Source organism: Misgurnus anguillicaudatus, chromosome 21, assembly GCF_027580225.2.
Source record: "Misgurnus anguillicaudatus chromosome 21, ASM2758022v2, whole genome shotgun sequence".
Taxonomy (NCBI): Eukaryota; Metazoa; Chordata; class Actinopteri; order Cypriniformes; family Cobitidae; genus Misgurnus; species Misgurnus anguillicaudatus.
In genome coordinates this window covers 152,204-179,174 of record NC_073357.2, presented here as the reverse complement: position 1 = coordinate 179,174, position 26,971 = coordinate 152,204, and the positions used below count along the sequence as shown (strand labels likewise).

The window sequence follows — 26,971 nt, the reverse complement described above, 5'->3', positions numbered from 1 at the left end:
TCGAATTATAAAGAGCTACTTTATCTTGGAGAAAATACTCCTAAAAGCCCACAAGAGGGCGCAGCACAAAGCCCCAATAATATAAACAAATCATGCACAGCATATTTTTGGTTAAAACGAATGTTATAAACACTAATAAATTAAAGATAATTTCTTAAATTCATATGCAAAGGAACAAAAGTGCACATAGATATCTGGAAGTGCAAAATGCCTCAACAGCCAGCGTGTGTAGGCTATTAACACAAACATAGTCAAGAAACTATCCATGTATACATTTACAAATTATTTTATGTACCGTACATTAATTAAATTTAAAAAAAAAAAATTACAGAGCCTCAGTTAATACAGAACACAACAGTGTCTTAATGAAATCAAAATTAACCAGTATATTTGTGCACCTGTAAATGTACAAAACGAATGCATATTAATATAGGGCATTTTATATAATATATAAGTAGATAAATGTACGTGTTTCTAATAAAGTATGAAAACGAATGAATCTTTATTTAAGCCAAAATAAGTGGGAAAGATCATTAGTCATTTAAATTTTGTCAAGCTTAAACGCTATTCACAACAACTTATATTATATTTTGTGTGTTCCTTGGTTGAAAATATGTAGAAATATAAGCGAGTAAGTACAGAACAGAAATGTTTAACTTACGTGCAGAGCGAAGCCGTTAATAAAGCAGACTCTCCGTAATTAATAGAAACGTACTGAAACAGTCGAGTTGGCAGATGATCATCATGTTTATATTTCACGCAGATAATGTTGATGAAAAACTTGCATATCAAATGTCCAGGTGAAAGTCAAGTTTCCAGTCAGTCATAAAAATAAAGCCACCGCGGCGCTACATTGCAACTCTCTCATATGCGTTGTGGACTCTGTAGATGCACATATGGTTTTAATGTTGCTAAACAAGCAGCTGTATTATGGCACTTTCGTGTTGATCAGTTATTTTAAACTTTAAAACTGCATTTAGAACCAGACGACACTAATTCTGTCATCTCAGCTAGTTTCACTTTGCGGTTGAATTCCAGTTGATGCTCCAAAAACCAAAGAAGCATCACACAGCCCTTTTACTACGTATTCTGTCCGACTCGTAATCCCCACTGTCTTTTCTTGCTATTTTTTAAATGAATAACGCTGGCTTGCTCCGCATAGTTGGCTGAGCCGCTCTGTATAACAATCCGCTTCAGTTACGTCATCATAACGTTGCGTGAGCTTCCTGACACAGGTAAAATTCGAATGCAAAGTTTTACGTTCGAATATGCATATTTTTTTTACATTCGACGAATATTCGAAATTCGAATTAAAATTTGACAGCCCTAATGTGCTGTAGATGAAGAACAATACACACGCAGCTGTGATGACACGCAGCTCCATGAAATGGGCTGAAGGATATATTTATATTAAATATATATTTCTGTTCTTCAAACCTTTTCAGGTATTTTCATGATAATAAAGAATATGTTTAATAATTATGTTTGACGAGTGTTGCTTTTTCAAATGCATGATATAAACGACTCTAACTAACATTGATTTTAGATCGATAAGGACTTACTGATCAAAAGCCGTAGTACATGAAATAGCTGTAATAAGATCGGCTGTCCGATTCAGAATAGTGATCGGCCACGTATTATTAGTGGAGATCGGCATTGATCGGAGCATCCCTAGTTTTAACCACTGATCTATATAAATGAGTGGATTGCGCATGACGTCACACTTGTGAAGCCACCGCGCCGCCATGTTGGTATAGACCAGTTCAAAAGTTGTAAACAACACTGGTCCAGAAGCACCTCCCGTTTCCGTTTTTTAACACTAGATAAACGTTGGGATAAAATAAACCAACAGAACATATAAACCTGAATTATCTGACGTTAAACAAACATCTTAAAGATAATAATATATGTAAAATAAAAAATAACTGTCACAAACTGTAACAGGAAGTGTTTCTGGACCAGCGTTGTTTACATCATTTGAACTGGTCTATACCCAAACGTTCTATTAAATCAATGGACGTTATCAGATTTTAATGATAAAACATCACTTTACTCGTCTTCGTTTTTAAATGTGAAGTTACTCTGTACATTATTACAACACAAACGTCCAAAGCATGTACATAGTGTTTACTGAAAGTTGTACATTTTGCGTTTTAATCAGTTATTATACATTCATCTTTATTACTATTATTACAGTATCAGATCAGCAGACAGACCACAGCTTATTTAGTATTAATGACAATAAACGTGCTCATTCTGAAATCTAAATAAATAATCATGCTTTGTAGCTGAAGTTAAAAAAAAACTTTATTTATACCCGTGTCATTAACAAATGCAACAGACACACTCACCTTAACGGTTTTTTATAAATCCATTATCCTGCCTGATTAAAACATAAACATTGCAAATAACACCAGAATTAACAAATAATTAACATACACATATCCTAAAAATTAACCTTGTGTAACCGATACGCTGTAAAGGGGGTAAATTTTAAACATGATTTTGAATGGAAGTCAATGACGCTCTCTGCCGTTTGGGTATACCAAGATGGCGGCTCGAACTCTGCGCTGGCTTCACCTCACGCAGTTACGTCAAGCGTTCTATGGGCAATCTAGTCATTTATATAGATCAGTGGTTTTAACATATTTATAAAATAAGGAAAAGAGACTTTTAAGACATGTTATTATAACTGAAAGAACTAGGGATGCTCCGATCGATCGGCCGTCGATCGGTATCGGCCGATAATGGCATTAAATGACTCGATCGGTGCTTGCTAAATCTGCCGATCTCATAAACCGATCTTTCTGTTTAGTTTTGTCATCAAAAGGATCCTGAATGCGGCTGCAATTAAAGACATTTTTTACGTAGCGTGAGCATTTTTACAAGCCGTTGCTCATGTGTGGCGTGCAGATTTGTATGTCTCTCTTTGCCTTTACAGAGATATGGGTATCATTTATGAGGACGCGCTCCGGTCAACTGCGCGAGGCGTCTTCACATCCCCATCAAACAGCGTATACAACACATATCTATCACGGACAATTGCATCCTCATGCCAAAAGTTTCTTATTTCCATGCGTTTTAAAGTTTTGAGCGTTTAAACTTTTATTTTCCTCACAGCTGCTTGTCTGCGTTCAGCCGCCGCCCACACAAACAGCAGCCTGTCATCAGTGCACGTGAACAGAGCGATATCTCTCTCCCACTTCTTAAAGATGCAGTAACCTAATTCATCTCTCAATAAAATCACTCTCTGCTCTTAACTAAAGAATTTTTATACTTCATACTAATGCGTGTATATTTAATTAATACAGTAAAGACTGTGAAGTGTTTTATTTTCAGTACTTTTAGGAGACATAAGCCTTTTTAAAGCCATATTAAATTTCTCTTTGCAGAATAAATATTTGTTGTGCTTATTTATTTGAGTCTCTCAAATAAATAATAATATACAATAATATACCTAATTACTGCAAGTAATATAACAAAGGCAACAAGTGGTATTATTTTATCTAGAAAAAACGTAACAGTTACAGTCATCAAAGAGCTTGCATATCAGCTTTAAAAAAAAACGGTATCGGAATCGGTATCGGCCGATCACGAAGATTACAAATCGGTGATCGGTATCGGCTGCGAAAATCCTGATCGGAGCATCCCTAGAAAGAACTGTAGCACAGTGTTTTTTTTTTAAGTCAAGTGCATAATAAATGTTTTTGTAAAAAAAATAGAATCGGATGAGAGAATCGGGATCTCAATTCCCATGGAGAAAAACCGTGATTCACATTTTAGCATGAATCGTGCAACGTACCGTAAGAATACATTCTGAATCGAATCCTGAGGGTCCGATCAACTAATGAAGTAAAAGAAAAGTGGCGTGTATGTAGTTGATGCCGCTGTGAATGACTTTGTGGTTTTGTTTGCAGACATCCTCAGCGGTCATGGCAGTCAGACTGTGTGATGTGGCTTCTCTTCTGAGAAGTGGATCGTGGGCAGCTGAGCCGTGGACTGGGGTTTGTGACTCTTTTTTTTTCTTGTACTTTATTCACTGGGTGCTTTTTACAGGTTTTTACGATTGCTTACACACAAAATCATTTCATGTCGCACTTTTGAAAGCTCTCACTCAAAGTGCAAAACTACATGCCAAATCTTCAAAACCATGAGCTATTTCTCAGCCTTTGACACTTTTTTCAAAACACTACACACAATTCTCTACCTAAAACACAAAGATAGAATATACTATTGGTTTACATGTTTATAGTTTTGTTGTATGCTAATGTATATAACAGTAATGTTTGGACTAATAAATATTTTCTGTTTCTACATTGCATTGGCGTTTTCAGTGTACTTGTTACCCCTCTCAGCAGATTACTTTCACTGTAGAACATTGTATTGAAATGTAGATATAAGCCTACGAAAGACCAAAGAGCTTTAGATTAGCAGTGTTTACATGGTATATCCAAAAAGTTATTATTATGAAAGAAGTTGATGCAAATGCTTGATTCTGACAGTGTTTGTGGCATTTTGAAGGAGATGTGAGCTATTTTGCATTTTGTGTGTGCAGTTTTGAGAATTGTGTGTAGAGTTTTGAAAAAAGGAGAGTAAGTTTTGAAAATGTGTGTAAGCAATTGGTAAAAACTGTAATACAGGGCTCACAAAATCGCTAGCCTGATGTCCCGTGGCTATTGTGTCTTCTTGTCGGGCTACCAAGATGTTTGGCTGTTTTGGGGAGGAAAAATACATTTTAAAAAACAATTATCGTCCGATTCACAATTTTACATTTCCTTTGATGTGTAAGTGTGTATTAGTACATGTAAACGATATGCAAAGTAAACGACGAAGCGAGTATTCATCTCCAACGTAAATGTCTTTTCTTGGACTACAATAGTCTCGCGTAGCCAGACCTTCAATACTGAAGGTCTGGTGTTTTTCGCTGCTTTTTCTGGACAAAGCCCGCCCACGAGCTGTTTGACCAACATGTCAAACAACCAATCACAGTTTGTTTCATCTAGCGTCACGTTTCGGACTCCCCACAATAACGAGCCGGCTGGCAACAAGTCAGTTATTGAAATAACCAGCCGCAACCAAATAGTATCTAAATAAACAACATTACTCACCATAGGACAACGTTGAGCACTTCATCAACAGCCACACCAATGAGACGATCCTGTTAAACATCTGTTTGAAGCATATCTCTCCACTTTTTAACACATACAAGCAATTCAGGAGAACCTGACTGATTCTCTTCCTCAATGGAACGTCAGAGCTTTGTTTTCCAGGGACTGAAACTAATCGCGACACTCGCGTCTCCTGGAAATCCGTTTTTTTTCCAACCAATCAAAGACGACTTTAACATTCTCACAGGGTTTCCAGAAAAGTGTACGAAAAACATCAGACGTTCAGCCAACAGTTTGTGGGCGTGACGTCTGAGGCTGAGACTAGGACTACAACAGTTTACTTCCTGAGATTGGTGATGTAGTAAAGACCGACATTATCATAATTCCTCCCGCTTTGACTCACAGCTAGGGATGGCCGATATCTTATCGTTTGCGATATACCGTCAAAAAATTTCCTCACGATGAAAATCTGTCGCCTCACGATAACAACGGTAAATCTAGTTGATGAGGTAGTTTGTGCGCGCCCAATTCACTGTTCACGTGCGGAGTGAAAACAAACATTGCGGAAGGCAGACGTGAGGCTGAGGAGGTGCTTGTTGTTATTACCATGAATTTACCAGAATGCATTTACCAGTAAATACAAAAACGTGCTGTTCACACATGCAGTGACGTTCCGTCTTTTTACCAGTAAGACATTATTCACACATATCAAAATACCAGTAAACTCTGAGAAAAAGCGGAAGTTACCTGTGGCGTGCGCAGCGCGGCCGGTGAGCTCAGTGTCGTATTTGTAAACAATGCCGGGTTATGACTTACTATCCACGGTCCGTATTTTGTTGTTTACACATCTGTGGCAAATGCTGATGGTCACGAAGTTGCTCGTGACCAAACAACATTGCGTTAGGCGGCGTCAGATGGAACCTGCGTTTGCACATTAGGCTTCACAGAGGAGCGAGGTAAAGTTAGTTTTAGGTTAGATATTCGCTGCATAACTGCCTAGGCTGCTTTAGGGGCCGTCTGCAAATCACAGAGGGTGTGCTAAGGACGTCTGCAATATGGCAAGCTGTTTAAAACCACTTTGCTGAAGAAATGTGGCTGTTGACTTCAGGTGTGCTCGATTGTAGCACATGTAAACAGTGCAGGGGTAAACGCGTCATCTTTATAAAAAAAAAAACGTTCTGATTGGCTCGAAGCTGTCAGCGCGGTCTGACGTTGTCTGTTCTAAATGCGGGTAATCCTATATTTTTCGTTCACAAATAGCACTTACTAGTAAATTACTGGTAATCTTACATCTTGTCTTACTGGTAAAGTGGGAGTACTGATTTACCTGAAAGGTTCTGTTTACACATTACCTGTTAACTGCAAATTACCAGTAAAGACTGTATGTGTGAAAGGGACTATTGACGGTTCCACACTAAACTTCTTTGATTATCAGGTTACTTTAACATGTTTGCTACTTTATCAGGGTTTATTTGCAGTTGTACTCTGTTGTAATGTTGAAACACATCTAAAGACATTGTTACGTTTCCTGTTTGCACTATTTTTGCACCATGAGAGTATAAATAAATACAGAATCTGTGTTTACATTTTAAACTTGTAATTGATTTGAATTATTATAGTGTACTTGTTGTTGTGTGATGTTTTTCACCACAGTCACAGTGGAACACAACTTAAACATAACGTAATCTGATATTTTACAGAAGAGAATAATTTATCGTCATATTTATCGTCACCGCAACAAACAACTGAAATTACCGTGATAAATTTTTAGGCCATATCGCCCATCCCTAGTTTCACCTCCCACCTTTACAATGGGTTTAATGGTGCACTGGAACAAACCTTCCTAAAATGCATTAAACTTTTGTTTACAAAGACGTGAAACTCAGCGAGTGGTCAGGGGTGTTCACTGGTATGCTCACATAAAAATCGCTGTAAAATACGCATCTCACACACTTTTGAAAGAACAAAACAGCGCATTGAGACGCGTTTAACATGCGCTTTTAGACACGACACGTAAACGTTTACATCAATAATCAAACGAATATACAACTAAGTAAATAAAAATCTTTCTGCGGGCCGAATTATGTTATATGTTTGACAGAAGACTTGCGCTGAACGCGGAGACTTCCGCCACTTAATATGTTCGTGTGGAAACGCACTAGGGCTGGGACAACGCGTCGACGCAAAAAATACGTTGACGCAAAATATGCGCGTCGATTCGTCAGACCCAAAAAGGCGGCGCCGTAGAATACGTCAGACCCAAAAAGGTGGCGCCGTAGAATAGTAGCAACGCGAGTGGCTTCAGTCCAAGCCGGTTTCACACAGCAAGTGTGAGCAGTACGTGCGGCGCGTGTTTTTTTCAGCGCCCATGTTAACAAGCATGCACCCCGCCGCATGAGCAGCGCGAGCTCGCGGCTCTGTAGCAACAGTGCTGCAATTAATAATAATAATAATAATAATAATAATAATGTATTTTATTTAAGGCGCCTTTCAAACCACTCAAGGTCACCGTACAACAAGAAGCAACAGTAACAATAATATCAGAAGTAACAACAAACAAAAAATATCAATAAAATAAAATAAAAAATAAAAATAAAATAGTAGACTTGAGTGTACAAAGTAATCAAGAAAGATAAGCAAGTCTAAATAAATGAGTTTTAAGTTTGACTTTGAATTGGTCTAATGAATCTGATATACGGATGTTAGCTGGAAGAGAATTCCAAAGACGAGGAGAAACACGGCTAAAGGCCCTATGGCCCATGGTGGTTAGGCGAGCAGAAGGAGTATGAAGGAGACCCAATGAAGAGGAGCGAAGGGTTCGGGAGGGGGTGTGGGGCTGTAAAAGGTCGGAAAGGTAAGGTGGAGCGAGGCAATGAAGAGATTTGTATGTGAGGAGGAGAATTTTAAATTCAATTCGGAATTTAATTGGAAGCCAGTGTAATTGTTGGAGTGATGGGGTAATACGTTGAGTAAATGAGGTCCGGGTTATGATGCGAGCTGCAGAATTCTGAATCGACTGAAGTTTACGAAGAGATTTGTGTGGTAAACCAAATAATAAAGAATTACAGTAATCAATACGAGAGGTTACAAGCGAATGAACAAGAATAGAAGAGCTATGTGAAGTGAGAAATGGCCTGAGACGAGTGATATTACGGAGATGGAAATAACAAGACCTGGTTATATTATAAATATGGGCTTCAAATGAAAGGGTGCTGTCAAAGAAACCCCCAAGTTCCTAATCTGGTGAGAAGGAGAAATAGAGGAACCGTCAATAGGTAAAGAAAAATTGCTTGACTTGGAGAGAGTAGAATTAGTGCCAATGAGAAGGACTTCAGTCTTACTGCCATTAAGTTTAAGGAAATTTGCAGAAAACTAGACATTTATTTCATGAAGGCAGTTGGTAAGACAGGGAGGGGGAAGGATGGAGTCAGGGTTGGTGGATATATAAAGCTGCGTATCATCAGCGTAACAGTGGAATTTAATACCGAATTTTGAAAAGATGTTACCGAGTGGGAGAAGGTAAATTAGGAACAAAAGGGGTCCTAGGACAGAGCCTTGGGGAACACCACAGCTGACAGGGGAAGGTTGGGAGTTAAATTTTTTCAGTTGTACGAACTGTGTGTGATCAGAAAGGTATGATAAAAACCAAGCATAAGGAACACCAGTGATACCAATGTCAGTTAAACGGTTTAAAAGAATACCATGTGAGATTGTGTCGAAAGCTGCACTCAAGTCAAGTAAAACAAGAATAGATAAAAGTCCGCCATCAGCAGCCATCATTTGTTACTCTTATTAGTGCAGTTTCCGTACTATGCTGAGAACGAAACCCTGACTGAAAACACTCATACAAGTTATTGTTACTAAGATGTGCATGGACCTGTGCTGCCACTGCTTTTTCAAGGATTTTTGAAATAAATGGAAGATTTGAGATGGGACGAAAATTATCTAAATTATTAGGGTCAGCACCAAGTTTCTTGAGAGCTGGTGTAATAGCAGCTGTTTTAAATGATGAAGGAACAGTGACAGAGGTAAGCGAATTGTGAATAATCCGAGTTATGAGGGAAGATAGAGGAGAAAAACAAGCCTTTACCAAGTAAGTTGGCATTGGATCAAGTAAGCATGTGGAAGAGTTCGACTTATGAATTAACTGAGAAATTTCTTCTTCAGATGGCAAATTAAAAGAAGAAAAGAGGGAGAGGGGGGAATTAATTGAGACATTGTCCAGTGAACTACAATAAAGGGTAGGCAAAGAATCCAATTGTTTGTGGATAGCTGTTATTTTGTCATTGAAAAAATACATAAATTTATCACATTGAGCAGTGCAGTACAGGTGCGCAGGAAGTGCATCAGGAGGTTTCAGAATACGATTTACAGTTGAATACAGTGCTTTAGTGTTACCATCTCTCGACTCAATTAAATGTGAGTAGAAAACATTTTTAGCAGCATAAAGAGCATCCTTGTAAAGATGAACATGTTCGCTATACAGCTCTTTATGTTCCATAAGTCCAGTTCGTTTATAGAGGCGTTCCAAACGCCGGCCTTTGGTTTTGAGCTGGCGAAGTTCAGGAGTGTACCAGGGCGCTGAATGAGTGAATGATACAGTACGATTTTTAAGAGGTGCAAGATTGTCAAGAAGCTGCTGTAGTTCAGAATTATAAAAAGAGACCAAATTCTCCAGAGATGTAATGTGGTCAGTGGGTGTTAAGTCGGTAATTGCAGCAGACAGAACTGAAGGATCAATCTGTTTTATATTCCGAAATGACATCAGGCGTTGTTGTTTGGACTTAGAAAGTGCAACATTTACATTAAAAGAAAGCAATTTATGATCAGATATGGGTATTTCATCTGCAGTACAGTCCTGAGGTGTTACACCTGAACAGCAGATAAGGTCCAAAGTGTGGCCTTTACAGTGAGTTGGAAAGTTTACATATTGGTGAAGACCAAAACTGTCTAAACTAGAATTAAAATCCCTTGTGAGTGGGTTACTGGTATTATCCACATGAATGTTACAGTAAAATCGCCCAAGAGAATAAGATTGGGTGACAGGGTACACAGATGAGTTACGAATGTACATAGATCAGTCATAAAAGTATTGCAGTATTTTGGTGGCCGATAAATAACTGCTAAAACTGTGGGTGTTGGACCACTTATGGATAAAGCAACCGATTCAAAGGAAGCATATGTTTGTACAGACAGCAGAGACGTTTTATAGATTGAGTTGTGAAGTATCGCAAGACCTCCCCCGCGTCCAGAGACACGAGGTTGGGAAATGTAAACAAACCCAGGAGGACATGTGTGATTCAGCTCTAGGAAGTCATTTTCTTGCTGCCAGGTCTCAACTAAGCAGAAAAAATCTGTTGTCTGTACTGTTGTCGATGACATCACTGATGAGAAGACCCTTGTTGGTAAGTGAACGGATGTTAAGAAGTCCGACTTTGAGCTTATTTCCACTAAACGAGCGGCTGGTCGATCTGCATATCGTTACGCTGGTTAGCGCGCTCTGCTCAGTAGTCCGATAAGTTTTCCTTGTTGTTCGGGGAGTCGAGGTCCAAAATGATCTTATATCCTTCGAGTCATCATACCTAAAACCCCGGCGAGACCCGCGATGAACGTATTTTGGACGTGGACGATAAACAATATCCTGGTGGGGGTAGAGTGCAGGCGGAGGCTTAGCAGAGTAGCACCGCAACCGGTGAAGTTCAGTCGCTGTATACAGAAACAGCGAGGTCGTCGAATGAAAAAATGCCGTTAAAACAATCCAGACAATAGTGACAGGCAAGAGAGAATGGTAAATCCACATCGTGTCAGCCGATTGCGCTTAAGTTCAATAAAATAAATATAAATATTTAAAAGTAATAAAAGCACCGGAGAGTAGCGGCAGCCAGACGCGCCAGCGTTCACCCAACCGGAAGTTAACGTTAAAATTGTTTCTGCGTCGGTTCTGCTGCGCTGCTCATGCTCAATTAAAGTGAAAGTGCTTTGTTTATGGTTTAAATGCTCGTGGATTGACGCGAAAAAGTGTCATTTTACCTTAAAATCATGAATGTGAAGTGTGTTTTAAACAGTCATGACTTTGAGCAATTTAACAGAAAGCAATGAAATATGTCACTGTTGCCAGATGACTGCGCTTTCATTCACTCTCTGTACAGCAGTAAATGAGTCCTAGTCTATCTTAACAAACTTAAGAGAAAGAGATTTAATAATATATGTGCTTCTTAGAACAGCAGGAAAACAATGTGGATTAAACAAATCAAGTTATAAAAGTTACACTGACCATCAAAAGGCACATTGAAGAGGTTTTGCTCATAAATGCATGTAAAATAAAGTAATTTGAACTTGAGATTTTTATATGGTTACTAAACTGTATGCACTGCAAACGCTTTATTGAATGCTACCTCTGACTAAGAATGCAGTATTTTGCACTTGTATAGTCTCTTTTTATTTTGAAATTTTAAGAGCAATGAACATATATTGAAATGTTTACATTCAGATATGTAAATCAACATGTTTAAATTGCTATTAGTTAATTAATGGGGAGATAATCGAGAATCGAATCGAAGTCGAATCGGACTGATAAAATGAATCGTTAGATTAATCGATGCATCGAAAAAATAATCGCTAGATTAATCGTTTAAAAAATAATCGTTTATCCCAGCCCTAAAACGCACGTATTATGTTCCGCACAGGCGCACACAAAAGATTGCATTGGGTATTGAAATTGCGTTTTCAATGCGTGCTCGCTTTTTATGTTTCACTTTTCATTCGGATACTGTCAGCTCAATCTCTGGATATGTTGCACCCAGTTTCGTCCAATGTCTTGTCAGTCATTTCTATCATCTAGGGCTGGGCGATATGACGCAAACAATTATCAAGAAAATGTTTTCCATATCAGTCGATATCGATAACTATCATGATAAATAACAAATCTTTATTCCTTTCAAATTTAAAGGCAGATTTTTGCTACTGAATGAAAATAGTAAAAAACAGACAGTCAATCATGTTTTTTTTTTATTACTTTTTATTCAGAACATGACAAATACAAATACTAAAATCTTGTTTTAATGTTCAGGCATCTGTATTAAATGTAAATATATTTGTTATGAAATCAACACATTTCTGACACAGAAAGCTGTAGGCTACTGTCACTTTAAGACAGACTGCTTTAATTTCAATATACTGAGTAACATCCAGCGGTTTATGTTCACTTAAACAAGAAAGAAAACTTAGTTCAGCTATACACGCTGATAAATGGATGTCAAGAGTGTCACGTTGCTGTGGGAATGTGCACTCATACAGTATATTCACTGCTGTGGTGGATCTGCTGTTTTTCCTCAGTTTCCTGAATTTGGGAATGTCCTGTAAATATTCTTTTAAAGCAGTGCGGACGTGTGCGCATGCAGGCGGACACTGAAAGAAAGTAACAGTACACTGTACCTATTTTGTCTGCTGTGTTCTGGGCTTTTACGAACCCTGTTTGCGCGTCCAACATTACACAAAAGGAAAATGTTTACGTGCATTTGGATTCCGTGATTTCATCCACGTTACCCACATCGCAGAAATCATAGGGCTCTACTAATAAATGAATAACTTACCTCATCTTACTCCACTCCTTCAAGTCTAACTGACACTCTGATTGTAAACCAAGAGCGTGTGCCGCATTCGGAAGTGCTTGCGCAATATTACACACAGTGCGTAAATATTATCGATCACTAATCGAACGGTCATTATCATTTTATGGGGAAATTTTATAGCGGTAAAATTATCGTTATCGTATTATCGCCCAGTACTACTATCATCACATAACAAGTGAACTCTAGCAGAAGAATAGCAGAGCAAACATTGTGGTCAGTGGCCCTTGGCTTTGTATTGTTGGCAGAATTTGTTTCGTGGTGAAAACTAATTAAGCAACCCTGTGCTATGCCCACAACTTCGACTGCCATTTTCATATCGGTGACTTTAATTCAAATTTCAGAATCTGAAGTTTATAGAAATTTGAGTTTAGTTAGAACCAGATTTATAAAAGACAGAACACCAAAGGCATATGGTGGGCAGAGCTGAAAGGGCTTTTCACACTGGAAAAAGTTAACCCTGGATTATTTTAACCCCAGGTTTACAGAATCCTGGGTTATCTGTTTCACACCGTTCATACTCAACCAGGGGTTAGGAGATAACGTTGGGTATTCATAAAAAGAGGTTTCACACTGTGCATTTCTTAACTGTGGAATATCCATTTTCATTTGGGTATTTCAACAAGTCAACAGTCATGATTTAATAAAAACCGTCGAACTGACTGAATTAAAAATAGCTCGCTGCCACTTTAAATAACCGCTTGTCTCGCACTTCATTGACAGAACAGGTAGAAAAGTAAATCTTTCTTGGCTGTTTTAAGTCTCCTGGGATGTCATTATTACACTAATTCAGGTGTTTTTAGTACACATATGGTGATATGAGGTATGTGCACTTCAGTGTCTGATTGGCTGTCTGTTGCTAAGCATCAAGTCATGACATTCTAACCCTTCTGGCACCACAATGTGGGGTCAGTCCTGCCAAAGCGGTGCTAACCTGCTTCAAAATTACAAGTGTGAAATGTTCCTTAAACTAGGGTTAAAAGCAGGGTTTTGAAAGAAGATAACCCAGGGTTAAGTGTAGTGTGAAAAACCCTAAAGACTTACGAGTACATGCAGCCTTTGAATACTAATCCAACAGCTGTGACATCGGTGTATATACAACGAGCTTGAAAGTAAAGGTGTGTCAGTGTCTCAGAGTGGCTGTATTTGTAATAAATCCACACCAAAGTTGATTTGATTGATTGATTTTGACGGGCCATAACGTCATGGCCACCAACAAAACTTAGCAAAGCTTGTTCTTGCTCCGGATGTAAATTTTGGATATTCAGCAGCGTTGCCACAACGGAACTAATAGCATTGCTCGCATCTTTTCCCGCAGCCATTACTGAACTACAACTCAGTCTCGCGCACCGACCTCAACATCATCGTTCTTAGCCACCCCCCTCTGTTCGCTGATTGGACCTGCAGATTTTTGCCAGAGAAAACGAAACTCTACACAGCAGTCCCAGACGTAGTACTGAAGCAAAATGAAAATTAAGCAGAAGCGCGTAGGAGGGTGGAGCCAGGCTAGGTTTTCATAGCGGCTGCTGCGAAAATGCAAGTAAAACTGACTATTATCAGCTTAAATTGAATTTAGTTGGACTTGATAGCAGAGGTAGGCAACACTTTTCCAAGCATCTGTGCTTTATTAGGATGTTTGTATTGGGAAAAATGTTACTCCACTTTCTAAAGCATAGAATCATACTGTGTATTCTTTAATATTGCATATTAAAATTTATTTATACCTAATTACATTAAAACTGTGTACTTTTACTTGAGTAAAAAATATGTTAATGTACGTAAATATTAAATGTAAAACAAAAACGTATTATTTTATGAAATGTAATGAGTAAAAATTAAGTGATAATATGCTTGATAATATATTTTAAAATGTATGTTTTCCAAAGAAAAACACGGATAAAATACAAATACTTGAAAAAAAATGCCTTTTAAGTAGAAAGTATCTTCTTGTTATCCCTCGGTATCGCCTTTCTTCAATGGGGTGCAGATCTTTCTCTACTATTGCACCCAAACTTTGGAATTCTCTTCCCCGCTCTCTCTGCTGTATAAATAATATAACTGAATTTAAATCATTACTCAAAACCCACCTGTTTTCTGAATGCTATTCCTACTGATTTGATTACGCTGTATTTATTCCAATATCTCCCTGAATGTTATGTTATGTCTCTTAATTTCTGTTTTGTATTTTTGGGCTTGTCTCTGTCTCTATATGCCACCCTGTACTTCAGTGTCCCTTATCATTATCATCTTGTTAATTGTTTTGATGTAAAGCGTCCTTGAGCTCTGGAAAGGCACTATATAAATAAAACGTATTATTATTAGTAGAAAGTAAAACCTCTGCTTGATAGTGAACTTATCAACGCACCTGTGGACCTTGGCATGAACGATCAATTTACTTCTCCTTTCAGTGTTTTTGTCAGTCTGTAAAACGATAGCTCTGAATTCTTGTTGATCTGTTAGTGCAGTCTATCACACAACAGCTTTTTCCCATTTAGAAGCGTTTTCACCGTGTTTTTGCTGATTTCACACAGTACACTCATTCTGCTGCTCTGTCTTTTGCCACTCAGTGGGCGTAACGCAGTCATTTTCGCCGAAGGTGATGTCACGTGCATACCCTCTATATTTCACTGTCACTCTTCTGTGTTTTCGTGTAGCAGGTGATTGCTGCCATGGAGACGCAGCTGTCCAATGGGCCCAGCTGTACCAGCAATGACCCCAACAGCGTCTCTAATAACTGCTCGTCACCCACAGAGACACCCGACAGCACCGAGGACAGTAAAACCAACCTGATCGTCAACTACCTCCCTCAAAACATGTCGCAGGAGGAGCTGAAGAGTTTGTTCGGCAGCATCGGAGAAATTGAGTCTTGCAAACTTGTGAGAGACAAAATCACAGGTACGCTCGCTGGAACTAGACCTTTAAAAAAGACACATGGTAACTGGACACCTAAAGACTATAATGTGCTGATTTATTAGTAATTGAATACTTTTACCTTTTAAACATTAATATCTCATTGAGCTCAGGAAAGTTGCTTTAAAAGCGTGCTTTAATGTTACTCGTATTTTAACTAGTGATGCTCCAAACGATTGGCTGCAGATTGGTATCAGCTGAATATCATATTCTGTGACTCCATCGGTTATTACTAAATATGGTCAATCTCACGAACTGCAATTTGATGACCTTCAATTCGTAAAAGATGTCAAGCTTTGGTGCTGCAGTTGTGTCATTACCATAGCAAATGCTATGCGACCATGTGACTAAAAATATCTGTTTGTGAAAGTGAAAAAATATTAAGGCACACCATTGTGATTGACCCTTACACAGCTCATGAATAGTTGAATAATACAAAACTACAAAAGGCATCTTGCCTGCACAACCATTAAAGGGGACAGAGAATGAAAAACCATTTTTACCTTGTCTTTGTTGAATAATGGTAGTCTACCCGCATTCACGAACATACAAATGCTTAACATCTCAGTCTCATAGAAATTTTCTTTTAGAAATGTCAGCCATAAAACAGCCCAATCTGAAAAACTGATGCTTATGACATCACAGGCATCTAACTGCCCATCCACTTTAAAATAATTGGCTACATTTTTTGAGTGGCAGCAAAGTCAGTCAATCAGTAATGAGATTGCAAGTTAAGCCAGTAGGGGGAGCCAAATAGGTGCAAAACCACTTGTTTAAAATCCCCCTCCCTAATAGAGTTATCTGAGAGAGGTTTTTAGGAAGCTTCTAAGGCATTACAGACCCAAACAAAAAAATATTTGTCTACATGTCACATCACAGAACAAGGATAAATACCCCGTTCCATCATTCTATGTCACCTTTAAGTTTCTTACTCCTTTCAACTAAAATATAAAAGCCTGCACAAATATGTTTCACTTATAATTAACAGATTGACCAAACGAATTGGTAGCAAATAAAAGTATAACATTTGCAGTTTTAGTAAAAACTTTTAGTAAAACAGAGACAGATGAAGAGAGCATTATTCGAGCTGAAATTTCATGTTTTTCTGGTGAAAACATACAGTTTGAAAAGAATTAATCCGACTGGAATTGGTTTCAAACTACAAACTGCATTTCCGACGTGAACGAGACGACGTAAGGAGAGGAAATTAACATAAACGAGCCAGGCTGGCTACTCTGTTCAAAAACGATACAAATTAGAAATTAAAAGTCATCTGAAACTTAACCATAACATCCAGTGTTTAGATCTGAGGTGTAGCTATTATAAACGTGACTGCACGTAATGGCGAATACTCACAGATCGTCTAAATCAATAAACCGTGTGAAGCTGAGATTTATACTGAACAATAACTCTTAGCTGTTTAAAATTGAAATGCATATTTTATAGTATTTGTTTTAAATTAGATTATTATTATAGAATATTATTTTCTTACATTGCAATGTCATATTAACATTTCATATTTCTCCACCTTAAATATTTTAAAAAATCTAAGTTGTGCTTTAGAAAGGATGTACTGTCATATCTAATCAGTGACATAAAATGGTCTTAAAAACATAACCCTATCGCCATTATTTCTGGGGTAATTAACCGACTTATGAAAGGTATCTATCGTGACAGGCTAACTAAATAGAAGCGCAGCGCACTGCTGACCACTCAGCTATCAATACGCTAAGTTAGGCTAAATACTGAACAGGACTTACACGGGACTGCAAGACTTCAATAGTCTACATTAATCTGTTTGGAAGGAAACCTACATTATTCATCTGTTTTCAGAAGGAATAGCAGAGCCGAGTTTTTTAATGGCCCTGTGTCTGAAGATCGCTGGTCTTAATGCACGATTTGAGGTGCGGGTGGGTTGCAGTCTTTGTCAAACAGGCCGGGTCTGGAATTAAATTGATGCTGATGTTGGGTCAGGTGTTGTGTTAATCACTGGGGTGCAGTTCATCATGACTCCGCAGCAGGGGTCTGTCACCTAACGTTAAACATGAGCATGAACTTGAACACAATATTAAAACTACAATGAAAGATGCGAATGCAGCTATGTAGTAAACTTACTTTTAGAAAATACATTTAAGAGAAGTAATAGACTAGAAATATAAGGAAAAGACAGCATGAAAATGATAAAATACATGTTAGTTTACATTCTGCATTAAAAAAACACCATGGGTGTATTGTTTTAGGGACAAAATCTGTTAAATGGCTTAAACTAAAACAGGAATGTCTTACAGTGTGGTGTAAGTGTAATAATTGACTGATGTTCTAAATTTAATGCTCATTCGCTTTGACGTGGACCGCATTAGCACCTTGGCTGTGCATTATTTTATGTTATTTCAACGGCCTGTCGTCAGTTATTTCTCACATCTTCAGGTTGCGTTTAGTAACGTGGCTCTCTAGCAGTTTACAGAGAAGGAGTGTATGGTTAATGCTGGGCCACACCAATCTATTTTTTAAATCTCATCAGATTTTCAACATTTAAAAGACCACAAACATGACTATTAAATGTAACCATTTTTAACCTGTTGTTTTTGTGTGCAGTGAAATCTGATGAGGTGATCAGTACAACCACCACAACAGTATTCACATTACATAGGATTGTACTTGTAGGGCTGGGCGGTATCAGATTTGGGAAATATATCAACATGGGTTCCCGACGCGATGCGGAATAAGCCAGTACAGTTCATATCGATATGGTTTGATGCAACACAAGCATGAAACACACGCTCTGCATGAGTCGCCCCCACAAGTATGCAACATGGAGAAGCAAGAAGTTTAAAATTTCATATTTTTATTTTTCCTGAAAAAATGACAATTGTTTCGCTAGATAAGACCCTTATGCCTCATTTGAGATCATTTAGAGTCCTTTGAAACTGCAATTTTAAACTGCATTAAAACCTGGAATGTTTTCCTCACAAAACAATTTTTTCATGACTGAACAAAGAAAGACATCAACATGTTGGATGACATGATGTATTTGTATTTTTTTTTTCTTTAAGAAAAGGGACTAATCCTTTAATACATAAGTTAACTGTTGGTTGGGGTTCTTGTGATCAAAACTTGAATGAAACGCCTGAGTGATTTGCTCTATCTTTAATGTAGTAATGCTCTGGAGTGCACTGGTGCTTTTGTAAAGCTTTATTACGTGTTGTTATTAAGTGTGTGTGGTTTTGTTTCTTCAGGTCAGAGTCTGGGCTATGGGTTTGTCAACTATGTGGAGCCCAAAGATGCAGAGAAAGCCATCAACACTTTAAATGGACTGAGGTTGCAGACCAAGACCATCAAGGTTAGAGCAATACTGCCTGCCCCATGGCTCTTTTTGGATAGTGTCTCATTTTTAAGCTCAACAACGTCACCAAAAGCCAGTGACTATCATTTATTTATACCACGGGTCTGTTGAATGCTGTATTCTGATTGGCTAAGAAATGTTCCGTGGGTATGCATTTATTTCTGATAATCGCACACCTAACTTGTCAAATGTCTTAAAATAGGCATCAGAGCAATGTTTGTGGTAATCGTGGTATAAGAGGAATAATTGACTCCGATCCTTTGAAATATTTGAAAATAATGCACACCCGTCGTGTAACAGCACTCTGCTTTGCGTTGTGCCGCATTGCACCTTGGGTGTGCATTATTTTCTTATAATTCAATGGCCTGTCGTCAATTATTCCTTACTTAAAGGTGCAGTGTGTAATTTTTAGAAGGATCTTTTAACAGAAATGCAATATAATATACAAAACCACATTATCGTGGATGTATAAAGACCTTTTTATAATGAATTATGTTTTTATTACCTTAGAATGAGATGTTTTTAGCTACATACACAGAGAGGGTCCCCTTACGTTGAAGTCGCCATTTTGTGCCACCACGTTTCTACAGAAGCCCTTAACGGACAAACATTTTGTCTCCGACGATGTCATGTTTTTCCTGTGGCAGCTACCGTAGCTTCTCTATGCGTTTCAAAAGCGAGGGGTGGGTGGGCAGTGAGCTGAGCCGTTGGTTGCAATGCCTAACCTCACCGCTAGATGCCGCTAAAATTTACACACTGCACCTTTAAAGTTTGAAACTTAAATACTTTCTTTACAAAAACCCATCGCTTTACTTTTGAAGACATTTAATAACTGTGGATCAGCTTGCGATGGATGGTTAGATGCTTTTTGGAGCTTTTTATTTTATATAATTAAACCCGGCTTTTGACATAAACGTATCCATAGAAGCTGACATGGTGTTAAAAAGAAAAGGAAATAATAATGAGTCAAGTGCAGCCCTCCTTCTGTGAAGTCTTAAAATATTTCATATTCAGCATGTGTGTTCACACCTGTTATGATGATAAATTATTTGTTAAGGTTTGCACTATTTGTGTCAGTGTTTGCACAATGAGAGTATGAATAAGTACAGAATCTGTGTTTACATTTCAAACTATTTGATTTATTATGTAATTATTATTGTGTGGTATTTTTCAGCACAGCTGTACTATTAAACATATTATCTGCATTTACAGAAGAAACTTATATCTGCAGCTCTTGAATTTCTGTAAGGGCTGGTGTTTTTTAAGGTTATGTCATTTTAATTAATATGGTATACTTTAAGAGCGTATTTGACAATGATTTTCTTATGAAGTTTGTGTTTCTGAGACCCTCAAGTGTAAATCCAGCTATCACTTGTGGACAAAAACAGTGGCAAATTGTACTATATTTATATAGTCATTGATATGGGCTGCGTCTGAAAACTTACTGTGCTTTCACACCGGCAAGAGAGCGTCAAATTGTCCGGAAGTCATTCGTTTTCAATGAGAGCTGGCGGCGAGGTCTGTCGAGCAGCGGCGCGTCATGTACGGTGTGAGGGTCGAGGAGAGTTGAAATCAGCTCAACTTTATGGTAATGAGCTATGACGCGGTTCACCGGCAACCAATCGGAAGGCGGAAACCTGCGCTTGAGGAGTTCAGAGAATGCATTATAGAGGGTCAGAGCGTCCACTACACCTTTTCTATAGCGTTGTTGGCTGGGCAGCCAGAGCTTGTATTGACGCTCTCGCCGGTGACGGTGTAAAAGCAGAGTTAGGCAGTGACTTGCACACATACGTACGGTACGGACTCGTGGGACAGGACGATGGAGGTATCTCAGGAGACAGGAAGTAAAAACCTAACATTGGATTCGTACATGACTTGATGCCTTCATGCCTTGGAATGCTGCCGCAGAAGGCAGCAATTTAGAGTTTTGAGACACAGCAATGTTATGTCAAATACAGATGCTTTTCGTGAGAAAATGTTAAGTATATATCGCCTATGGCTATTTTCATATCCAGCATGTTTTAGGATGAAATACTGTTGACCAGAACTATCTGTACTGCATCACACAGCAGATTATAATGAGTGTGTTGTGTGTTCAGGTGTCGTACGCTCGACCGAGCTCTGCGTCCATCCGTGATGCTAACCTGTATGTGAGCGGTCTGCCAAAAACCATGACCCAGAAAGAACTGGAGCAGCTTTTCTCTCAGTATGGACGCATCATCACATCCAGAATTCTTCTCGACCAAGTCACAGGTGAGATGAGACTTGCTTCAGACCCTGAACGTACCACACCAGCTCCTTCTGAATGCAAAACGTTTTATTAATAAGTTAAAACACAATCCAGGGCTTCTCTTTCAATCACAAATGCAAATTTAATCTGTGGAACCTGAAGATATTTGAAGATATTTGAGGGCATATTTCCTATTTTTGTCTTGCAATATACGTAATTCTTCATCGAGCATGTCTTTATGATTTACCTTGTTACCGTACTGGATGGGGCTGTTCACATTTTGCGTCTAAAACCACACGCAAGACAAAATGTGACAGCTCCTTTTCCAAGCGCTTATGCGTTCCAGAGCGTCTGCCATTGCAAAGTAACCTAAGCACTGCTTGGTGTTGTGACGAACACCCACCGATGGAAAAAGAAACCGTGCATATGAGCAAACATGTTTGTTAAGAAACATTTATCTGATCCTTGTTTACGTTTTATTTTTCAAAATATATTCATGCATTATATATAAACCTATATGCCGCACATAGACACTGATGTGATCATGTATAATTCACCATGTTTACTTTAATTTTTCTTTTATTAAAAATAAATAATCATTAGGAATATCATAGTAATTTAATTTTCTTGTTAGTTTAAAATAATTTCATTGTGCCTAGATACACATGACAATAAAAATCTTGAATCATCTTCTGTTGGTTTTAATGCTATTTTCACATGAAACTAAACCCCTGGAAAAATGATGATATTTTCGTAGATGTATTTATAGCAGTGTTAACAATGTGAATCAAAGAAGGAATTTATTTCGCTATATTCAAGATCGTCCATCTGGCAAGAGCAGTAGTATATTTTGGTACCCTGATTTTGCAAGCTGCAGACATGGCAGGGATGTTTGCTGCCCACAGCAGAATGAGCGAAACAAAACTTTTTTTTTTTTTGCAACCCTAATTGCAGTTAACACCACGAGATCCAGACATTTTAAGTGTGAGATTTTGATTGAACTTTGGGGGGGGGCTAGCAAATGTTTGTTTAGTGGTCTTATTAAAGTTGCTTGCATTATATGATCTCACTGCATAACTTTAAAGAGTGTTAAGGAATTGTGTTGAGTTTATTATGCATATGATGTCTTTCCTCATGTTAACATGTTAAGGTGTGTCCAGAGGTGTTGGGTTCATCCGTTTTGATCGGCGTGTTGAAGCTGAGGAGGCCATTAAAGGTTTAAACGGGCAGAAGCCACCGGGTGCTACAGAGCCGATCACGGTAAAGTTTGCCAACAACCCCAGTCAGAAGAGCAGCCAGGCGTTACTATCTCACCTGTACCAGTCACCCAGCAGACGATACCCAGGACCGCTGGCGCAGCAGGCCCAGAGATTCAGGTACGACACGCTCTCGCTGCGCTCACGTTGACTTCACTTGACTTTAATGTCATTTTGAGAATGTGACGTGTGTTTCAGGCTGGACAATTTGCTCAACATGGCGTATGGAGTCAAGAGGTATGTTGTTGCCCATTAAAGCACTCGCAACACTTCACTTCTTAAAGATATGAAGCAATCGTACTCTATAACCATTTCAATAAAACCTCTCCAACAGCTGAACGAGACACCAGTTATCACAAAAAAGTTTACATTAACAAAGATAAAGATCTCGTCAGCAGCTTTCTGTATGTTCAGGACAGATTAAGTCATATAGGTTTATTGGGGGCTATATCTTGAATATACACATATGTGACTGACGGATCTCTTTATAAACATGACAGATGTGTTATCTTCAGTGATCTTTTACCTCATCCCGCTGACAACTGTCAAACTTCACCCAGAAACTCATCTAGATTTGACACGCTTTGTGCTTTTTTTATAAATGATGTGACTTTAAATCGCATCAGCAAATGGGAAATCTAAAACCTTGTTGACACACGTCTGTCATCACACTGCAAGTTCATTACACGTGCAGTCGCACGCCTCTCCAGACACCAGACATTACTTTGTGCTGCTTTCAAATAATGCAACGTGACGAAGTAACCGTATCTGTAAATAAACACACAAACACTGTTAGGTCAGGTGACCTTTCTGTGTGGAGTTTGCATGTGTCAGCGTGGGTTTACTCCGGGTACTCCGGTTTCCTCCCACAGGCCAAAAACAGGCAAGTTAGGCAAATTGGAGATGCCAAATTATCCTTCCCCCAACCTGTGTCTGGATTAACTTGTCTGAATAAAAGAAGAAAGAACGAACTTGTACATTAAACATGTTTAGTATGGGTTTTGCTTTTTCAGAAACCACGTGTAACATTTTTCTCTCAAGAATACAAACATGTACATACATGTTGCTCACATAATATTGTAGGCCAGTTTGTGCTGAACACACAGCGTTATGAGACTTTGGATGGTTTCCCAGGCAGGGTTTCGATTAATCCAGAACTAGGCCTTAGTTATTTTAGGACATTTAAGATGTAGTGTTTTTTGTAAGGTATTTAAAAAAAGAAGTCAATTTGTGCTTAAAACAAGCAAAAACTATCTGCCAATGGGGTGAGAAAATTTTATTATTTAATTTTAATGTTAAAAGAAAAAAGTAAAAAAAAAATCTTAGCCTATTGGCAGATTTCTTGGCTTGTTTTAAGCACATAGTTAGTTAAATTTGATATTTGTTTCTAAAAATGTGATGCTTTTTTGATGAGCAAAATTAATCTTAATTTAAGATTTTTAGATATTTTTAATTGAAGTAATTTTTTGCACTTTTGCATATTTTCAACTTTGATATTAAATCAGGTCTGAAATCTGCTCTGTGATTTGGACAGAATAAATCTTAGCTCCACATTATCTCTCTTATGCAGTTGATGAAAGCATGAGATGTGGTGAGGTTTGGTTCTTTGTGTGCCTTCAAAGGAACTTTTTTGTGTATTTTCTGACACAAGACTGCAAAATCACATAATGTAACATTAATAGCTTTCATGTTCAATAGATTTGTGGAAAAATAAACTAACGAATGACGGCTTTTGTTCTGCCGACAACAGTTTGGTGTTTTATAGTTCATATCACGGTGGCTTCTGATGATGACAACTCTCATTTTGTTTTATTTCGGCAGTAGATTTTCACCAGTGAACATTGACGGGGTCACAAGCCTGGCGGGCATCAATCTCCCGGCTCACGCCGGTGCAGGGTGGTGCATTTTCGTGTATAATCTGGCGCCTGATGCGGACGAGAGTGTCCTCTGGCAGATGTTCGGTCCGTTCGGCGCCGTGACCAATGTAAAGGTCATACGAGACTTCAACACGAACAAATGCAAAGGCTTCGGCTTCGTCACCATGACTAATTATGACGAGGCAGCCGTAGCGATCGCCAGTTTAAATGGGTATCGACTCGGTGACCGAGTTTTACAGGTCTCTTTCAAAACTAACAAAACACACAAGGCCTGAAGAACTGAACGTGGCAGCAAATAATCATTTAATGTTTCGTTTTTGATTGTTTTTCTAAAATTTAAGTTTTATTTTAAACATCATCCGTTTGAACGGTGGGTGTGGTGCGTGCATTTGTTTGTTTGTTTGTTTGTTTGTTTGTGTGTGTGTGTGTGTGTGTGTGTGTGTGTGTGTGTGTGTGTGTGTGTGTGTGTGTGTGTGTGTGCGCGTGTGTATGAGTGTGTGCTTTTCAGTTGGCTTTTTATTTTATTGTATTTCATTTTCGGTTGCTTTCAAGTTCATTTAAAATAGGAAATCTTTGAAATTTAAGCTACTTTGGTTGCTAATTTAGTTTGAGTTTGTGAATTGCTTGTTTAATGTACAAATAATAAATGGGGAAAAAAATTCTATAAAGTGATAACTTGCCAAAGAGCAAAAACCTTTTTGATGTTTCGATATTACAAAACTCACTTGAGGAAGTATTACTTTATGTTCAGTGTTGATTTTGGTTTATTTTTTTTTTAAAGATTTCATTCTGTTCAGTGGTTTTGTAGTGGCATTGTTATAATTATTGTAAATAAGATTTTGTTTTGTTTTCTTCTATTAAGAGAAATGTGGACACTTTAGTTTCCTTTGATTTCAGACACCATATATTTTTATGGTTAAAAGCTGTGCCACGTGTTTTTGCTGTTTTGATTTGGATTTAAAAGCTTGGGGTTTATTTGTAGGTTAGGAGTTGATGTGTCTTGGTGATCATACTTTCTTGTGTGATCTTGAATGCTGTGGAATTGAATATTGTGAACACTTTTGATTCATGATATCCATTTGCACCATCTTTGAAATGCTCAAAAAAATTTGTTGGGTTAATAGTTTCAAATTTCTTTTGGTTTAATGATTGAGGTTAAAAAACTGGTGAATGAGCTGTGATCTCCGTGAGGCAGAGTCGGAAAGCATTCCTGGCGTTCCTGGCTCTGCCCGTGAGCTGCTAACGTCTGCAGTATGACTGCATATAATGTGTGTGAATGAATCTTGATTTGAACGTGTACAGTATGATTTCTTTCTTAATTTTGGATGTACAGTATCTTTATGTTAAGTATTTAAATGAGACGAGATGTACATGTTCTTTTGTGTTTGGAGTCATTTGTATTTTTTTCTTGTTCAGTACATCAATAAATGTGTTAAGGGTAAAACACATTTTATTTTGGACTTGTTGTATTGTTGAAGTTATAGCTTAGGCTTTTTATACCTTACTTGTTACTGTTAAGAGGAGTTTGTACACGTTACATCTCCTAGATATGAATGCAGCATAAGGCTGCAAGTTTTTATGTTGAAACTGCTGTTACCATTTTGAGTGTAAAAACAAATAAGATTTTTCTAAAAGTGCCAGGTTTTTCATCCTGATTGAACTAAACTTAAATAGATGCATGGCTAAGAAAAAAAGAAATGCAAAAATACAGATGGGCACAAAAGGAACTATAGTACAAGAACCTCAGACGAAAGAATACAAAATTACCAGCAAAAAAGTTATGTTCTTGTTTGCTGAAATATTTCCCTCCCTTCTTAAAGAGCATTGACAACTAAATCTCTGCTTGGTGCTTGCTGTGGCAAAACTTGGGACACAGGATGTTACAATAATGTTAGAGCCCACTCCCATGACTTTGCGGTGTTCTGATGCAGAGATATAGGGTTTGCAACAGTTGCTAGAGAGTGAACTGGCATCCGACAAATTATACTCCAAGGTGCAAGCCGTAAGTGAAACGAGGTCACTGTGTCTATATGATGTTCTCATGCAGAGTTTGCAGTAGTTTTACAAAAAAATAACCATTTTTAATTTCTCAAGACCACTAGGTGGTGGTATGATGAAACGTGCATGTAAGCTCATGTCATGACTGTGGTTAAACGTAACCGTTTCATGGTGATACACTTTAGTTTTGCGAAGATACAGCTGTATGATATGGCTTGCTTGCTCCATTGTGTTTTTTTTTTTTTTTCAATTATATGGCCAACTAGTGATGAAAGGCACAGTATCTTTTTTGTGCAGCTTCAGACTCTGCTCATAAATAGAAAAAGACCAAAAATGCAATTAACTTCTGGCCATTTTCGTCCACTTCTAATGGGAGTTTTGATGTTTCATCATAAATGTACAGTATAGTCCAGAACCTAATGTAATGTTTTTTTAGTTGATCTGAACAACACTCGCAGAGATGTTCACAGTTGTTTAAGCACTTTTTTGCAGTGCTGGACTAACTTTAAGGCAAAAGCTGGCATGTTTGGCATCATTGGACATTGCAATGATTTCGGACTCCAACTAAACAAGTCAAATGAAAATGCATCATCCACATTATTTCTGGTGCTATGGCATTTC

At 38.1% G+C, this 26,971-nt stretch overlaps 1 protein-coding gene across 4 annotated transcripts in view; it reads left to right on the top strand.

Annotated features, from left to right (window-relative positions):
• elavl2 (ELAV like neuron-specific RNA binding protein 2) overlaps positions 1 to 25,800 on the top strand; it is a 36,052-nt gene extending 10,252 nt beyond the window's left edge. Inside the window, exons 2-8 of one of the 4 annotated variants that reach the window (XM_055214780.2) lie at positions 3,918 to 4,004; positions 15,394 to 15,631; positions 18,883 to 18,986; positions 21,089 to 21,242; positions 22,370 to 22,595; positions 22,674 to 22,712; positions 24,300 to 25,800. In XM_055214780.2, coding sequence (XP_055070755.2) covers positions 3,933 to 4,004; positions 15,394 to 15,631; positions 18,883 to 18,986; positions 21,089 to 21,242; positions 22,370 to 22,595; positions 22,674 to 22,712; positions 24,300 to 24,627 — 1,161 coding nt within the window. In that variant the 5' untranslated portion in view covers positions 3,918 to 3,932 and the 3' untranslated portion in view covers positions 24,628 to 25,800. Of the gene's footprint in view, positions 1 to 3,917; positions 4,005 to 15,390; positions 15,632 to 18,882; positions 18,987 to 21,088; positions 21,243 to 22,369; positions 22,596 to 22,673; positions 22,713 to 24,296 lie in introns of all 4 variants that reach the window. The other 3 variants (XM_055214614.2, XM_055214696.2, XM_055214540.2) reach the window with 3 other exon arrangements.
• Positions 25,801 to 26,971: the final 1,171 nt, after the last annotated feature.